Source organism: Mustela nivalis, assembly GCF_964662115.1.
Source record: "Mustela nivalis genome assembly, chromosome: X".
Classification (NCBI taxonomy): domain Eukaryota; kingdom Metazoa; phylum Chordata; class Mammalia; order Carnivora; family Mustelidae; genus Mustela; species Mustela nivalis.
In genome coordinates this window covers 97,639,306-97,654,785 of record NC_139040.1, presented here as the reverse complement: position 1 = coordinate 97,654,785, position 15,480 = coordinate 97,639,306, and the positions used below count along the sequence as shown (strand labels likewise).

The window sequence follows — 15,480 nt, the reverse complement described above, 5'->3', positions numbered from 1 at the left end:
AACCATTTAGCACTGTAACTTGCTAACTACAGGTGCTGTCCCCAGTTTCCATACAGTAGAAATGAGTGAAGAGAGTGGAAGAGTTCTGCATCATCAAGTGATGGAATTCCTCCACTAAACCACCTGGGATCAGAGGTGAAAAAGATCCCACCTGGGATCTTTTCAAGTGAAACCTGTCTCTAGTTTGAGTTCTCTGTCGTTTAAATACCATACATAGTTCCAGTGACTTAAGAACTATCCTGGCAGGAGGCAAATCCCTTATGTGATGACCATAGGGATAGCTTCTTTACAACTATGACACAAAGTAAACAATAAGGATCTTGATGTATTTGGTATTACCTGGTATTGTTCTCTTTACAGTCTGCTATTATATGAGTAATGCCATATCCAACGAAGACAGCCACATTTTAGGAGGATTATTAAAAACTTCTTTTGAAAGTGAGGTTTTAGTTCTAGAGAATTTTAATCAGTACTTACCATGAAATGAGGTTGTGTTAAAATACGCTTTAGTTCCTTTGCATCATTATTCTCAGGGTAACATGAAATTTCTTCCAATACCTAAAAAATAAGCAAGATGTAGAACAGTATAAACAGGACGCCAGCTTTAGAAAATAGAGAATTCTTTTAAATTAGAAATTATGAATAGATTTTTATTTTTTTACAGCAGGCAAAACAATTACTTTAGAAAAATTCATCACTTTATTAAAGGTTATCAATATAGAAGAACATTATTGATGGTAATAAAAAATAAAACAAATTGCTATAATTTCTCTGACTCAATTACCCAACTATAACCCAAAAGGTTATTGAAAAATACAAAACAAAATGACAAGTCCACAATACATATTTACTACAGGTATAAGTCACTTAACTAACTTAATGGGCAAATATCTCTACAAATCTTTTTCCAAACTCACTATCAAAACAAATCTGTAATAAAAGTTAAGAGCAGCTGTTTTTTACATTAACAAAACAGTCGATTCCTTTTAGAAAGATTAAAATGACACAGGCTCACATAAAGAACCATTTAAAGAAAAGAAACACTTCAGTAATTTTCCTGCAGCCTGGCAGAGTCCGTGTTCTCTGCACACATCTCACATAGCGGAAACCACGCCTCTGCCAACACTTCCTAGTGTTCACTGCCAGGGAATCCAAGGAAACAGTTAAAACCCCAAACCCAAAACCCAAAACCACTGAAAACTTCTCCTTCCACAATGAAAGTTATCTGTTACCATCAGGATGGAGTTTATCCATTTAAAATTTGAGTATGTGACAGGAGACCAGGGAAAAGCCTCTGTTGTCCTGCCCCGCCACGCACCCCCCCCCCCCACCTCAGGGTAAACACTCTACTGCGGTTCTAACCGTAGATGGTTGGACTCACAGAGTAGTTATACATATTGCACTCCTAAGGTTGAGCCAATCAAAGACGGCTTCAGGAGGGCTGGATGTCAGGGGCACACAAGTCATCCACCCAGAGTAATCTCTTGCATCATCTTGGAGAATCTTAATACTGGGGCAAGAAGGAGCATTTAGAGGTCATTTAGAGGACCTCTAAGGCTTAGATTTTGCAGGCATACCTAAGTGCTACTCAATCACCTCCTCAGGGAAGAAGGATAAAGACCAAACAAACACTACAAGATTTCTTTCTGATCTAAAAGAACCCTTAACAAGTGCTGGTTATGCGGTTAATTCATATTCATATTGTGTAAGGAAGATAATAAGCAAAGTCGCCTCGGTATATTTTATGCTTTGAGTGTCTCTGCCAGTGAAATGAAAGGATGAAACCATGTGTTCTCTCTGGTCCCCGCTACTCTCAAGGTCTGTACTTTTAAACAGCCAGGTGTGGTCCCCTAAGTCAGAGAGAACAGCTCCTGGTGCCTTTGACCTCATTGGGCAGGTCCAGCAGCACGGCTGGTCTTGTTTCTCAGGGAATATGCGAGGCTCTCTAGTGCAGTCATGGGTGTTTAAAATCTGGTAGGGAAGGAATTCTGTTTTTCATACTCTTTTCACTTAGTAGTCTCACTGTATAAAAACTGCTTTCAAAGGGAAATGTTAATTTGCATATGGACTTTTATAACATCAAAAAGTGAAAGAAAAAAAGTATGCGTCTAATGATGGAGGACTTGCTAATTCATTATAATTTAGTAATAACAAAGGCTTACTCCTTCATTAGAATTTTATATTTGTATAAACATTGGAAAAATGATTATATAATGTCAGGTAAGAAAAGATGTATTTTGATTGCAGCTACATGAAATGTATATGCAAAAAAATAAAATTTATATGCAAATGGAAGTGACAGGAAGTGTATACACAGAAATGAAAATTACTGTGTTAGGGTGCTGGGGTTATGTATGAATTTTTACTTATCCTAACTTTTTGCAATATCATATTTCTATAATAAAAAAACCGGGGTGCCCAGCTGGCTCAGTCAGCACAGCCTGTGATTCTTGATCTCGGGCTTGTGAGTTTGAGCCCCACATTAGGTATTAAAGTAATCTTTACTTTAAAAAACATTTAAACATTTAAAAACATTTTTTAAAAAAGTTGGTAACAGTACAGCCATGTACACTAGCTGATAATTTATAAAAATGACTTCTCTCTCAACTCAGTATACTTGTTATAGATATTTAATTAACTTCCAAACACTACTGTCTTAAAGAAGCAACTCAAATTTTCAGAGCCTATTTCCAACCATGCGCAGTAAAATAACTTACTAAAAAAAAAAAGAGAAGTACAACTGATATGTTAACATGTTCAAGTTTACAGAGCAGAACCAGACCAGAAATCGAGGCATTGTTGTCCCTGAGGCTTTTCTTTCTTTCCTGTATGTAAAATGTTCAGTGATAAACTTAGAAATACTAAATCTGACTGTATGGTCCACTGTGACTCCAACGAAACCACCTCTTTACTGTGCAGCGGAAATGTTTTCAATAAAGGTAGCAAATATGACTCCCAGATACATTTATAAAATATATCACTTACCTCTTTGGCTCTCTGTACTGCATCACTTGGAGGATTCCTGATTTGTGGTGAAGATTTTGTGTTAATTTTGTCATACAGCTAAAAGCAAAGAAGAAAATCCAATCAACACTCCTAATTCTTTGCTACAAGTTCAGAGCTGCCTACTTATTATTTCACTAAACAAAATCTTCCTCTGACAAACGCTTGCTGATGATTTCAGGGTCTCCTTCCATTACTAATCTCTCACTCATTCAGCGTAACTTGTTGCAAGAGGAGTCTTACGTGTATTGTTTTAGAAAATCATCTTCAAATAGATGATCCAAGATTCTGTCAGTGTGGCAGTTTCTTTTCTCATTTAAAATCGATCACTACTTCAGAATTGCAATATTTTGTTGCCTCTGATAGAAGCAACATTCACTAACATGGATCTAGAGCAAAATGAAAGAACACTTTCTGGCCAAGACATGTTTGAAAGAATTTTCAACGAAATTGAAATCTTGGGAAAGGGCAAACCAACTCCTTCTAGGAAGGAATGTTCTCACAAAAGGTTTATGCTTGTTTTACTAGGGCTGTTTATTAACAGTATCAGTGCTGGCAACCTTCAGCAGGAAGTGAAGGACATGAACTTTTTCCTTTTGAATTTGCAAATTCACAGAGCATGAGAAGACACTGAGAAGAATCTAAATATATTTCAAAAACGCCACAAATCTAACTGATCCAAAATCTGACTTTCTGAAGACAATTAATTCTTTAAAGAAAAATCTCAGTAGGGTGGAAATGTAATTAAAATACTAATTTCTACCTCAAACAAAATGGCTCATTTGACAGTTTGCTTTGAAAAGTGAAAAATTAAAATGGATTTTGGCCAGTCTGCCAATGTCTATTTCCTAACTTCTCTAAAATAGGTGGTTTTTTTTTTCCTGCTTGGTTTTTGTTTTTTTTTTTTTTTTTAAAGATTTTATTTATTCACCTCACAGACAGGGATTACAACCCGAGCTGAATGCAGAGGTTTAACCTACTGAGCCACCCAGGCGACCCTGTTTAGTTCTTTTTTCCCTCCTCCTGTGTACCACAATGCTCGTGTACAGCATGTATACTGACTGTATACATCCTTCAGGTTACAGTTAGATTTCTTCATACAGATGCAAGATAAAGCCTTGTTTGGGCCACACCATACATAAAAATGCCTTACAAATACATAAATTAATTACCAAGATGACAAATGAGAACAATGTGAAGATAAAGCAGTGACCATTTTTAAATGAGGGCATTGAGAAAGTACTACTAAATGAGAGGTTAAATGCACACTGTAAGTAGGCTAGTAAAATGCTGTTTAAAATATTATACAGTTGACCCTTGAACAGAATGGGTCTGAACTGCACAGGTCTACTTACTCTGTTTTCCCCCCTAATAAAAACAGCACAGTACTCTAAATGTATTTTCTCTTATGATATTCAGAAGATTTTATTTATTTGAGAGAGAAAAAGAGAGAGCATAGAGGGAGAGTGAGAGGGAGAAGCAGACGCCCCACTGAGCAGAGAGCCCGAAGCAGGGCCCAATCCCAGGACCCTGAGATCATGACCTGAGCCGAAGGCAGATGCTTAACCGACTGAGCCACCGAGTCGCGCACCAAGTGCTAACTCCAGAGAGTAACAGTAGTCATACCAACAACAAGAATTACTACTTTTATTGAACACTTACTAGATGTTGGTTATTAGTTAAAATTTTTAACATATATTCCCCCATTTAACCTCAGGCAATACTGAATACTATTATGCTGAAAATAAATAAATTTAATTAAAAAAAAACCTATTAGGTCGATACCCTTTATTTTTCCCACTTTACAGATGAGGAAACTGAGGCACAGGGTAGTAAAGTGAGAACCGCTGTTCTAGGTTTATAGCCTCTTCACAGGTGACATACAGATGCCTGGAATTTCAACATTTTTTAGGGCCCTGCTTCCAAAAAAGTGCTCAGACCAAAATTTCCTCTGTTCCTTTGGTCTGGCCTGATTCAGTTCATCACGTATTTGCCCAAAGTGCAGTGGGACTAGTGGTGGAATGAGGGAGAGGTTGGGTGCTTCTCATAAAGGCAGAAGCAGTAGAAGGAATTAAAAGAAGGGGTCTTCTGTTTGAGGTGGGGGCACTGGGCTCTGCCCCTCCAACTCCTAGGAGATCCCAGGACTGGAGCAGTTCCAGCAGTTACTGGACACAATGGATGCTAAGAACAGACGGTGAGTCTCAACTGGCTGCTCTTGAAGCAGAAGGGTGAGTAAGAACCATGGCAGGAAGGGGCAGGGAGAAACGGGGCTCACTTTGTCACCATCAGAAGTGAGTCCTTGGGCGCCTGGGTGGCTCAGTGGGTTAAGCCACTGCCTTCGGCTCAGGTCATGGTCTTAGGGTCCTGGAATCGAGTCCCGCATCGGGCTCTCTGCTCAGCAGGGAGCCTGCTTCCCTCTCTCTCTCTCTGCCTGCTTGTGATCTCTCTCTGTCAAATAAATAAATAAAATAAAAAAAAAAAGAAGTGAGTCCTTGTTGTCTCCTCCATCTATCCATCCATCCACCAACTGAGCTCCTACTATGTACTAGGCCGTGCAGTTCTCTTTACTGGGGTTATGAAAATGAAAAAGAGGACAGTCTTGTCCTCAAAAAACTCCCAGATTCCAAAGACACATAGAGCCAAAGCCTAGAAACCTGTGTCAGCTGGATCCTGTTGAGAACCTGAGAGTAGTATGGTTCCCAGCGCTATCAACTGGAAGAGATCTCAGCTGAGTGAGCCCCGAGTTGGAGACTATCTGGATATGCATGCATAAGATGCCAACCTTCATTCCTCCTCTTCAATTTCTGGGACTGGGTTTTTGCCTTTGGGACTCAAAATATTTTAGCGATATCCACAACAAATACAAACCATTTATTTATTTATTTTTAAAAGATTTTATTTGACAGATATCACAAGTAGGCAGAGATGCAGGCAGAGAGAGATTAGGGTGGGGGAAGCAGGCTCCCAGCTGAGCAGAGAGCCCGATGTGGGGCTCGATCCCAGGATCCTGGGATCATGACCTGAGGTGAAGGTAGACGCTTAACCCACTGAGCCACCCAGGCGCCCAAATACAGACCATTTAAAAATGTGGCAAAGCAGGTAAAGAAAAAGTCCTCCATGGAGGAATGCTTTAATGCAATGTAACGTTAGTGTTTTAAAACTGTGGTCCGAGAAATATGTAGCTTTTCAAGTTCTCGTTCTTAGGGATTCCAAGTCCAAGTGTAGGTGGTTTTGTGAAGGCGCGGGGGTAAGTGAGATGTGGCTGGGCTTTGAGAACAAAGGAAGGCTGCAGCATGTATAAAGACTATCTAGAATGATATGATTTGGGACTTCCTCTGTACCTCTTGTACCTTCAGCTGGAGCCCAGAGCAAAGGCCTATAGGAAGGAAGTGGCACCAAGCATGCTAGAAAGCTGCCAGGGCCAGACCGTCCTTCTAGGGCTTGCTGGAAGGCAGCCAAAATGGCCCTTCTGTACTCACCCGCATGCCCCATTCTGCCTACAGAGGCAGAAGTCTGGCGTCTGTCGGAGTCACAGGATGAGGAGACCAAGTATTTGATCTCCCCTTCCTTCCTCCTGGGTAGGAGGGCAGAGGGAGTTGCCTTTTTCCTCATGCCAGTGAAGGGTGGTCAGTGCTCCACGAGAACCACACTCAGAAAATGGAGGTACCAGTAACAAGAGCTCGTTATCTCACTCTCTGGAGGGATGCTTGCCGAGTGGCAGTGATTTAGGAGGCCCATCTCGGTGTACCAGGGGTACTGTGAGAGAGAGTCCTTGGGGCGGCTTGACAGGTGACGTTTGTGGTCCCGAGTAAAAACACATCGATGCCTGCCTCTCTCCTGGCCGGAGGCCACCCGGGGCAGCCCTTGTCAGCAGGGTGAGGCTGGCGGTAGGGCACCCCACACCTGTAGTGTTTCCCAGAGTGTGTGTGTTTCCCATGAGTCAAGGAGCTGCCTCAGAGTGTGATCCGGCTGTAGCCATCTTGATGGAGCCCTGTCCAAGAGGGCTGCCTGCACAGAGCAAAGGGATCCAGAAATAATTAGCTGTGGGGTAACGGCTGGGTGCAGGAGCTGAGAGGGTGCTGCGGAGGCCAGCTCCAGAGTCCACTGATGATGCAGAACCCAGGACAAAGCCAGCATCTGACGACTGCCACATCGAGCGCATTGATAGCCAAGAGGACCCTAGCTGCCTGAGGGAAAGGATTCTGGAACATGCTGTTTAAGGGTTGCTTTCTCTTTTCCATGACCAGACTCTTGAGTTCCCTGACATTCAGTAACAGTGCCTCACACGGGGCTGAGTACACTGGAGATGCTTAATATATGTTTCTTTAAAAAATAAAGGCATATTTGAGCTGGTGCAGAGGAACTGGAAATAGATATTTCAAAAAAAATTTCAGAGTGACCTAAAAATAAACAGACTAGGAATACTTTCTTAGCTTGTTTCTTTAGGAACCAGGTATCATTTATCTTTGGTCCTTCCTGCATAGTTAAAACTTTCCCTCAAAATTAAGAAATCTATTTTGACCATATTTCTTTTGGGTGTGTTTCAAGGCTGATTTACTTAATCAAATATGGTTCAGCTCCTCCACGTTTTTAAAGGTAATTTAATTTGCTTCTTCAGCTCCTCCATTTTAAGGAGGAAGCAGAGGTCCAGTGAGGTGAAGTGTCACGCTCAAGGTTCTGTAGGCACAACAGCAGCGACCAGACCGTGAACTCCTGATGTGCCATCCTTTCTCTCACACCAGACTTCCTTGCTTTATATCAGAATTCAGGAACACACAAGTCTTCTGCCAGGGAGACAACCTTTAGCAAATATTTGGGGAGGGAACTGTAGAGAATGCTACTTACAGGTTGTAGGAAAAAAATATACTAAATAGGATTTGGAAGATATTAGCCAATCAACTGCAAACCTTGCCCTGTTAAAGAATGCTAGAATTCTATTCATTTCCTGGTGATAAATATCTCAGGCTTTGTGGCGTAAGGATTCTGTCAGCCACTCAGCCTTGCCGTGTATGCAAAGGCGGCCATTAACAACCCATCAGTGAATGGACATGGCAGTGTTCCAATAAAACTTTATTTCCAAAAATAGGTGGCTGGCTGGATTTGGCCTGAGCACCACAGTTTGCCAACCCCTGATCGAGAAGCTTAAGTTCATGGTGGATTGAAATGGTAAAATATATTTCTTTCTGCTATCTGCTTTCCTGCTATTTGAAGATATCAAGTGTATTTGTTTTTGAACTTTGTTTCTTTTTTCTTTTCTTTTTTTCCCACAGAGAGTGAGTGTGGTGGGGTGGGGGTGGGGGAAGATGTGAAGAGGGAGATAGGGAATCTTAGGTAGCCTCCACAGTGTGGCACCTGATGCGGGGCTCGATCTCATGACTCTGAGATCATGACCTGAGCCGAACTGAGGACTTGGATGCTTAACCAACTGAGCCATCCAGGCGCCTCCTAAGTTCTTACTTCCAGTTAACATACAGTGTTATATGAGTTCCAGGTGTACCATTGCGACACAACACTTCCACATATCACCCAGAGCTCATCACAAGTGCCCGCCTCAATCCCATCCCCTATTTACCCCATTCCCCTGCCTGCCTCCCCTCTGGTAACCCTCAGTTTAAAGGTATCGAGTGTATTTGTAAAGCTGAGGAGTAGGAGATGAGGCAGAAGGAGGGAAGAATGTTAATAATTTATCCGTAGAGAGGGGCCTGGGAATCGCTGCTCAGCAGGGGGCCTGCTTCTCCCTGTCCCTCTGTCCCTCACCCTGTTCATGCTTGCTCTCTTGCTCAATAAATAAAAATCGTTAGGAAAAAAGTTATCCCTAGAGAGAAAACAAGAATGAATCTGTTACTGTTCTCTCTTTCCAATGAAGTTAAGGTTCCCCAACTTCAGCACTTTTTATTAAAACACACACACACACACACACACACACACCCCAGAACAAGGAAATGTGGACAGATGTAAGGGGAACAGACTGTTGGACGCTGTCTCAGACACACTATTCTCTGCTCGTCTCTGGCGCTGGGTCCAATATGGCCACACACAGCTAGGTGCACATGCTTAATCTTTCTGCCTTAAGAAATAGAAGTACAGTTCTGTTAGGAGGCCACAATTCTACATTGGAGATGGGCTATTTTAAACAGAGTGGACTAAAGTTGGTGGTAATATTAAATTCAACTCTCCTGAGAGTGTACTTCCAAACATAAAGATGAAATCTGATAAGATGTCACTTTTTATTCACATCCAATACACTAAATCAAGTTTCCTCTTTTTTTTTTTTTTTAAACCATACGCCATCATATCTCATGCTCTTCTGGTTTCTAGCCCTCAAACAGAAGCCTTTGTTTTGCTCCCGGTTTATATGCAGCATTCAGCAAGATCAACATTTAAAATGGAATGGTTGGCAGAGAACCATAAAGTTACTCTCATGGGGTTGTATGTCCCACTAACTTTAGCACAGAGGAAACCAAATCTCAGGACCAGAATGCGTATTGGCTGAGATAAGAAGATAACTTTTGCAACGAGACTGCAGACATGGGCCAAATAGCGAATGGCTTTGTAGAGCTGTAGGAACACCACTCAAGTTCATGAGCAACCACCCTCTTACCACTTCCTTCAAAGAGACTGAACAAGCTGCCTGCTGGAATGGAATTCAAGTTTTTAAGAGTCAAATATTTACCTGAAAAGTATGTAATGAAGTGTGTCTGTGATCCTGGTACAACAGATGATAATGCTGTTCATGGATTTACACTGCATAACAATAATGGGAATGACTTGCCCTGGAAACAGGGCATCTTATTTAAAATAGAACTTTCTGTACAGTTTCTGAGTTATCTGAAGAAGCTCAGTGATTAGAAACAAGCTTCAGTGTGTCAATTCTTTTTGGTGAACCTTGGGGCAGCTGTTGATATCCAACAGTATTTTTTTTAAAGATTTTATTTATTTATTCGACAGAGAGAGATCACAAGTAGGCAGAGAAAGAGGAGGAAGCAGGCTCCCTGCCAAGCAGAGAGCCCGATGTGGGACTTGATCCCAGGACCCAGAGATCGTGACCTAAGCCAAAGGCAGAGGCTTAACCCACTGAGACACCCAGGCGCCCTTCAACAATATTTTTAAAAAAATACGTTTGAAATCTGGCAAACTGTGAGGGAAAGGTGATTTACTATGAAAAGGTGATTTACTACTAAGCTGGGGGCACCATGTTGCCTGATTTCAAGCTATATGACAAAGCTGCGATCACCAAAACAGCATGGTACTGGCACAAAAACAGACACATAGATCAGTGGAACAGAGTAGAGAGCCCAGATATGGAGGGACCCTCAACTCTATGGTCAACTAATCTTTGACAAAGCAGGAAAAAATATCCAATGGAAACAAGATTATCTCTTCAATAAATGGTGCTGGGAAAATTGGACAGCTATATACGGAAGAATGAAACTCAACCATTCGCTTACACCATACACAAAGATAAACTCTAAATGGATGAAAGACCTCAATGTGAGACAGGAATCCATCAAAGTCCTAAAACATAGGAGAACATAGGCAGTAGCCTCTTCAACATCAGCTACAGAAACTTCTTTCAAGACACGTCTCCAAAGGCAAGGAAAACAAAAGTGAAAATGAACTCCTTGGACTTCATCAAGATAAAAAGCTTCTGGACAACAAAGGAAACAGTCAACAAAAAAAGATGCAACCCACAGAATGGGAGAACATATTTGCAAATGACACTACAGATAAAGGAATGCTATCTAGTATATATAAAGAACTTCTCACTCAAATGCAACACCTAAAAAACAAATAATTAAGTCAAAAAATGGGCAGAAGATATGAACAGACACTTCTCCAAAGAAGACATACAAATGACTAACAGACACATGAATAAATGTTCATCATCATTAGCCATCAGGGGTATTCAAATCAAAACCACCTTGAGATACCACCTTACACCAGTTAGAATGGCAAAAATGGACAAGGCAAGAGATAATAAATGTTGGAGATGTTGTGGAGAAAGGGGAGCCCTCTTACACTGTCCCTGTTGGTGGGAATGCAAGGTGGTACAGCCACTTTGGAAAAGTGTGGAGGTTCCTCAGAAAGTTAAAAATAGGGCTAGCCTATGACCCAGCAATTGTATTACTGAGTATTTACCCCAAAGATAGAGATGCAGTGAAAAGGGCCACATGCACCCCAATGTTCACAGCAGCAATGTCCACAATAGCTCAACTGTGGAAAGAGCCAAGATGCCCTTCAGCAGATGAATGGATAAAGATGATGTGGTCCTTAGAAAAAAAAAGAAGAAGAAGATGTGGTCCATATATACAATGGAATATTATGCAGCCATCAGAAAGGATGAATACCCAACTTTTGCATCAACATGGATGGAACTGCAGGAGATTATGCTGAGTGAAATAAGTCAAGTAGAGAAAGTCAATTATCATATGGATTCACTTATTTGTGGAACATAAGGAATAGCATGGAGGACATTAGGAGAAGGAAGGGAGAAATGAAGCGGGGGAAATCAGAGGGGGAGACGAATCACGAGAGACTGTGGACTCCGGGAAACAAATTGAAGGTTTTATAGGGGAGCGGGGAGGAGGGATGGGTGAGCCTGGTGATGGATATTAAGGAGGGCATGTACTGTATGGAGCACTGGGTGTTATATGCAAAAAATGAATGAACACTACATCAAAAACTAATGATGTATTGTATGATGACTAATGTAAGATAAAAAATATAAAATGGGATTTTCAAAAATTTAAGAAGCTACAATGAAACTTTGCAATGAACTTCTATAACCTATCCTGCTCACAAATCTAAGAATGATTATGCATTGAGATATTATGATTTACAAAAAGAAATTAAAACCACCCAGGACATTTTTCTTTTATGGGATTAAAAAAAATACCTTTCCTCTCTGCACTGAAAATCGTTTTTCCTAAGAATTAATATTCCATAAAACTTCTAAAAATCATTTTAATTTTTAAAAAATAGTTGAAGGAAGCCCTCAAAGATTAGTTTCACAGATGAATCTCCATTTGTATGGAGATAATACACTCCATTCATTTGAAGAATACGCTTTCATTTCATTTGCGCGCTATCATTCACAATTTCTATTTTGTGCTGACTTTCCCTCTGAAAAGTCAGAAAACATGTAAATAGCTAAATTTCATAAATTTTATTTTTAAAGGACTTATTTATTTATTTGATAGAGATAGACTTAGCGAGAGAGGGAACACAAGCAGGGGGGAGTGGGAGAGAGAAGCAGGCTCCCCACTGAGCTCCCCCTGATGAGGGGCTCAATCCCAAGACCCTGGGATCATGACCTGAGCCAAAGGCAGATGCTTAATGACTGAGCCACCCAGGTGCCCCTGGAAGTTAGATTTACCCTGGAGAAAGGTTCAGGGGCTGCCCACCATTGCTATGGCCCAGGTTATTTTGGGTAAAGTTAGAAATACGTATCTGATTTCATGCCCAGTAAGAATGGTCCTGGGAGCCCTTGAGTTAGATGTTTCAGGAAAACGTTAGCCTAATGGTCTGGTAGTGAAATGCTAGCTTAAATCAAGCTTTAGAAAATCATGATGGGGTATATAACCTTACCTGAAGTCTTAAGAAGGGGCCCAGCTGGCTTACTCATATGCTACTGTAACTAAATCAATTATGGAAGTTTTCCTCTGATAGCAAAAAAGGAAACTGAACAATCAGTTCACCTGGGCCAATTTGAGTTCTTCAGAGGGATACAAAATACTGTGGATTTTGACAGTGAAAGTACCCCAAAGGAGGCCCTTGTTTGATTTAGGTTTTAGTTGTCTGTGTACAGAGCTGCTTTTGTTTCCTGCCCATTAGAGCTTATGGAGATTTATTTTTGAAACCAAGAAATTAAGACTTGCTTGAGCTCCTAGTTCCGTCTAAAAAGACCATCCCTTCGGTGGCCTAACAATATAGGCCACTGTGGCAGATTCTGGGCAGCTGACAGCTCTTTCTGAGAAACTCAAGCAGTGGCCTCAGATGACCTAACATGACTGTTCTGTTGGCCTTTTTCAGTTGGCAATTAGCTCTGAAATTAAGCCTGGTAAGAAACAAATCATAATGCCTATTCTTTTTTTTTCTTTCAAAGATTTTATTTATTTATTTGACAGAGAAAGAGAGATCACAAGTAAGCAGACAGGCAGGCAGAGAGAGGGGGAAGCAGGCTCCCTGTTGAGCAGAGAGACCGATGCGGGGCTCGATCCCAGAACTCTGGGATCATGACCCGAGCTGAAGGCAGAGGCTTTAACCCACTGAACCATCCAGGTGCCCTCATAATGCCTATTCTTGAGCAAGCAAAAGAAAGCATAAGGGAACACCACCACTTAGATGATGCAGGAGGCTTTATTCTGCTTTTACTCAAGCTTTCTGAAATATGGAACTTTTTAATACCAGATACAAGCATCTGCCTACCTATGAGAAATTTCACTAGGATATGAATTTCTTTCCCATTAAAACACTAACATTAAAGAAGTGTTGAAGCCTCATTTCTTTAAAAAAATTTTTAAAATTTATTTTTAAAAGATTTGAGAGTGAGAGCATGAGAAGCGGGGAGGGGCAGAGGGAGAAGCAGACTCCCCACAGAGCAGGGAGCCCTACCTGGGGCTTGATCCCAGGACTCCAGGATCATGACCTGAGCCCAAGGCAGATGCTTAACCAACTCAGCCATCCAGGCACCCTGCAAAAATGGATTTCTATTGCGGCAAGTTAAAAGAGAATAAATGAGTTCAGCAGAAGAGGTTTTAATGAGACAGTGTTAGATCGGCCAGAAAGAGGAGAAAGCAGCTATGTTCTTGGATTAGGAATGCTGCAAGCCAACCCCATCAAATATTCTTCAAGTGAGCATGTCACATTCCTTTCTGGGGGAAAAATCCTCCCTTCCTTGAGAACAGCATGAAGAAGAATCAGGCCTTGTGCACTGTGATGGCTTTTTGAACATTCCTCTGCCTTCTGATAAAGTTGACTGTGGTGCCATAAAAAGAGAGGGGCACTCAGTGGCCAACACTGGGACCAGGGAAAAGCTGATTCATTACTCTTGGTATTTCAGAGTACATTCCAGTCCCTGTTTTAAGAAGTAATTCGTCTGAACAAATAAGGGAACCAGAGAGACTCCTATGGTTAATCATAGTTTCAGTGAAAATCACACATTCCTTTCAGAAAGATGTAGAACACAGGAGTTAACATGGTGCCCCACGGAGAGCAACTGCCCAGGGGATGGAATGAAGGCTGGATTCCCTACTACTGAACAGGCTTAGTTTTCAGAATTTGGTCTTCTCTGTTATACAGTGGTCTATCAAAAAGCATTCATATTGGGTGAATGGATAAACCAAATGTGGTGTATACCTACGAGGGAACAGTTTCGAGCCTTGAAAAGGAAGGAGAGAGTGACACATGCTACAGCCTGAACGAACACTGAGGATACTAGATGAGGTGAAATAAGCCAGGCAGTCATCGAAGAACAAATGAGGTAGGATTCCACTTACATGAGGTATCTACGCTAGTCAGAGTCCCTGAGGCTGAAAGTAGAGTGGTGGTCAGCAGGGGCTGGGGAAGAGAAGGAACTGGTGGGTTGCTGTTTCATAGGTACAGGGGTTTCAGTTGCGGAAGCTGGAAGGAGTTCTGGAGATGGACGGTGGCGATGGTTGCGCCAACAGTGTGAACGTACTTAATGTCACCGAATCGTACATTGAAAATGGTTACCATGGTATGTTTATGTCAGGTATATTTTACCATAGTAAAAAGGCAAAAATATTGGTATTAGGTCATATCTGAACTTTGGGAAATGACAAATATGTATTTGCATGTAAAAGAAATGAATAGCTGAAACACATTGCTCTGAGAAGGTAATCCCCTAATTGAAAAAACAGATAAAATTAGGTAATTCATAGTGTTTTAATTTTTTAAAAAGACTTTATCTATCTATCTATCTATCTATTTATTTATTTATTTATCAGTCATAGAGAGAGCACAAGCAGGCAGAGTGGCAGGCAGAGGCAGAGGGAGAAGCAGACTTCCCACTGAGTAAGGAGCCCAATGTGGGACCAGATCCGAAGGCAGCGGCTTAATCAACTGAGCCACCCAGGCGTCCCTCATAGTGTTTTTAAATTTGAAAAAAGTCAATTTGGGCTTCTTTCATGAGGCACAACAATGCACTGGTTAATAAAAACAGTTCTTGGGACAGAAAAGCAAATTTAGCATTCTCAAGTCAGTAAGCGGTGAACTGCTGAGAAGAGGAAGTCAGTGTGCTGACTCTGTGAAATCTGCTAGGATGACCCCTTCATGGTGGGCTTTGGGTACTGCTGAGGGCAGGCAGTCTGGTTTTGCTGGACTGGTGTCAGGACACAGGGACAACTCCTGGAGACTGGATAAAGCTGTTTATAGTCAGAGTGATGGTTCATTTATTGTGACCTTCTTTACTGTCTTTCAGCCATTTGTAGTTTTCAGTGTGTGAGTCCTAAACTT

The 15,480-nt window shown here is 41.4% G+C and overlaps 1 protein-coding gene across 16 annotated transcripts in view; it reads right to left on the bottom strand.

Annotated features, from left to right (window-relative positions):
* CASK (calcium/calmodulin dependent serine protein kinase) overlaps window positions 1-15,480 on the bottom strand; it is a 350,110-nt gene that overhangs the window by 49,165 nt on the left and 285,465 nt on the right. For all 16 annotated transcript variants that reach the window (XM_082717805.1, XM_082717813.1, XM_082717818.1 and 13 more), the window contains 2 exons: window positions 2,986-3,063; window positions 478-558 (listed from right to left, as the gene is read on the bottom strand). In XM_082717805.1, the coding sequence (XP_082573931.1) occupies window positions 478-558; window positions 2,986-3,063 (159 nt within the window). The remainder of the gene's footprint in view (window positions 1-477; window positions 559-2,985; window positions 3,064-15,480) is intronic.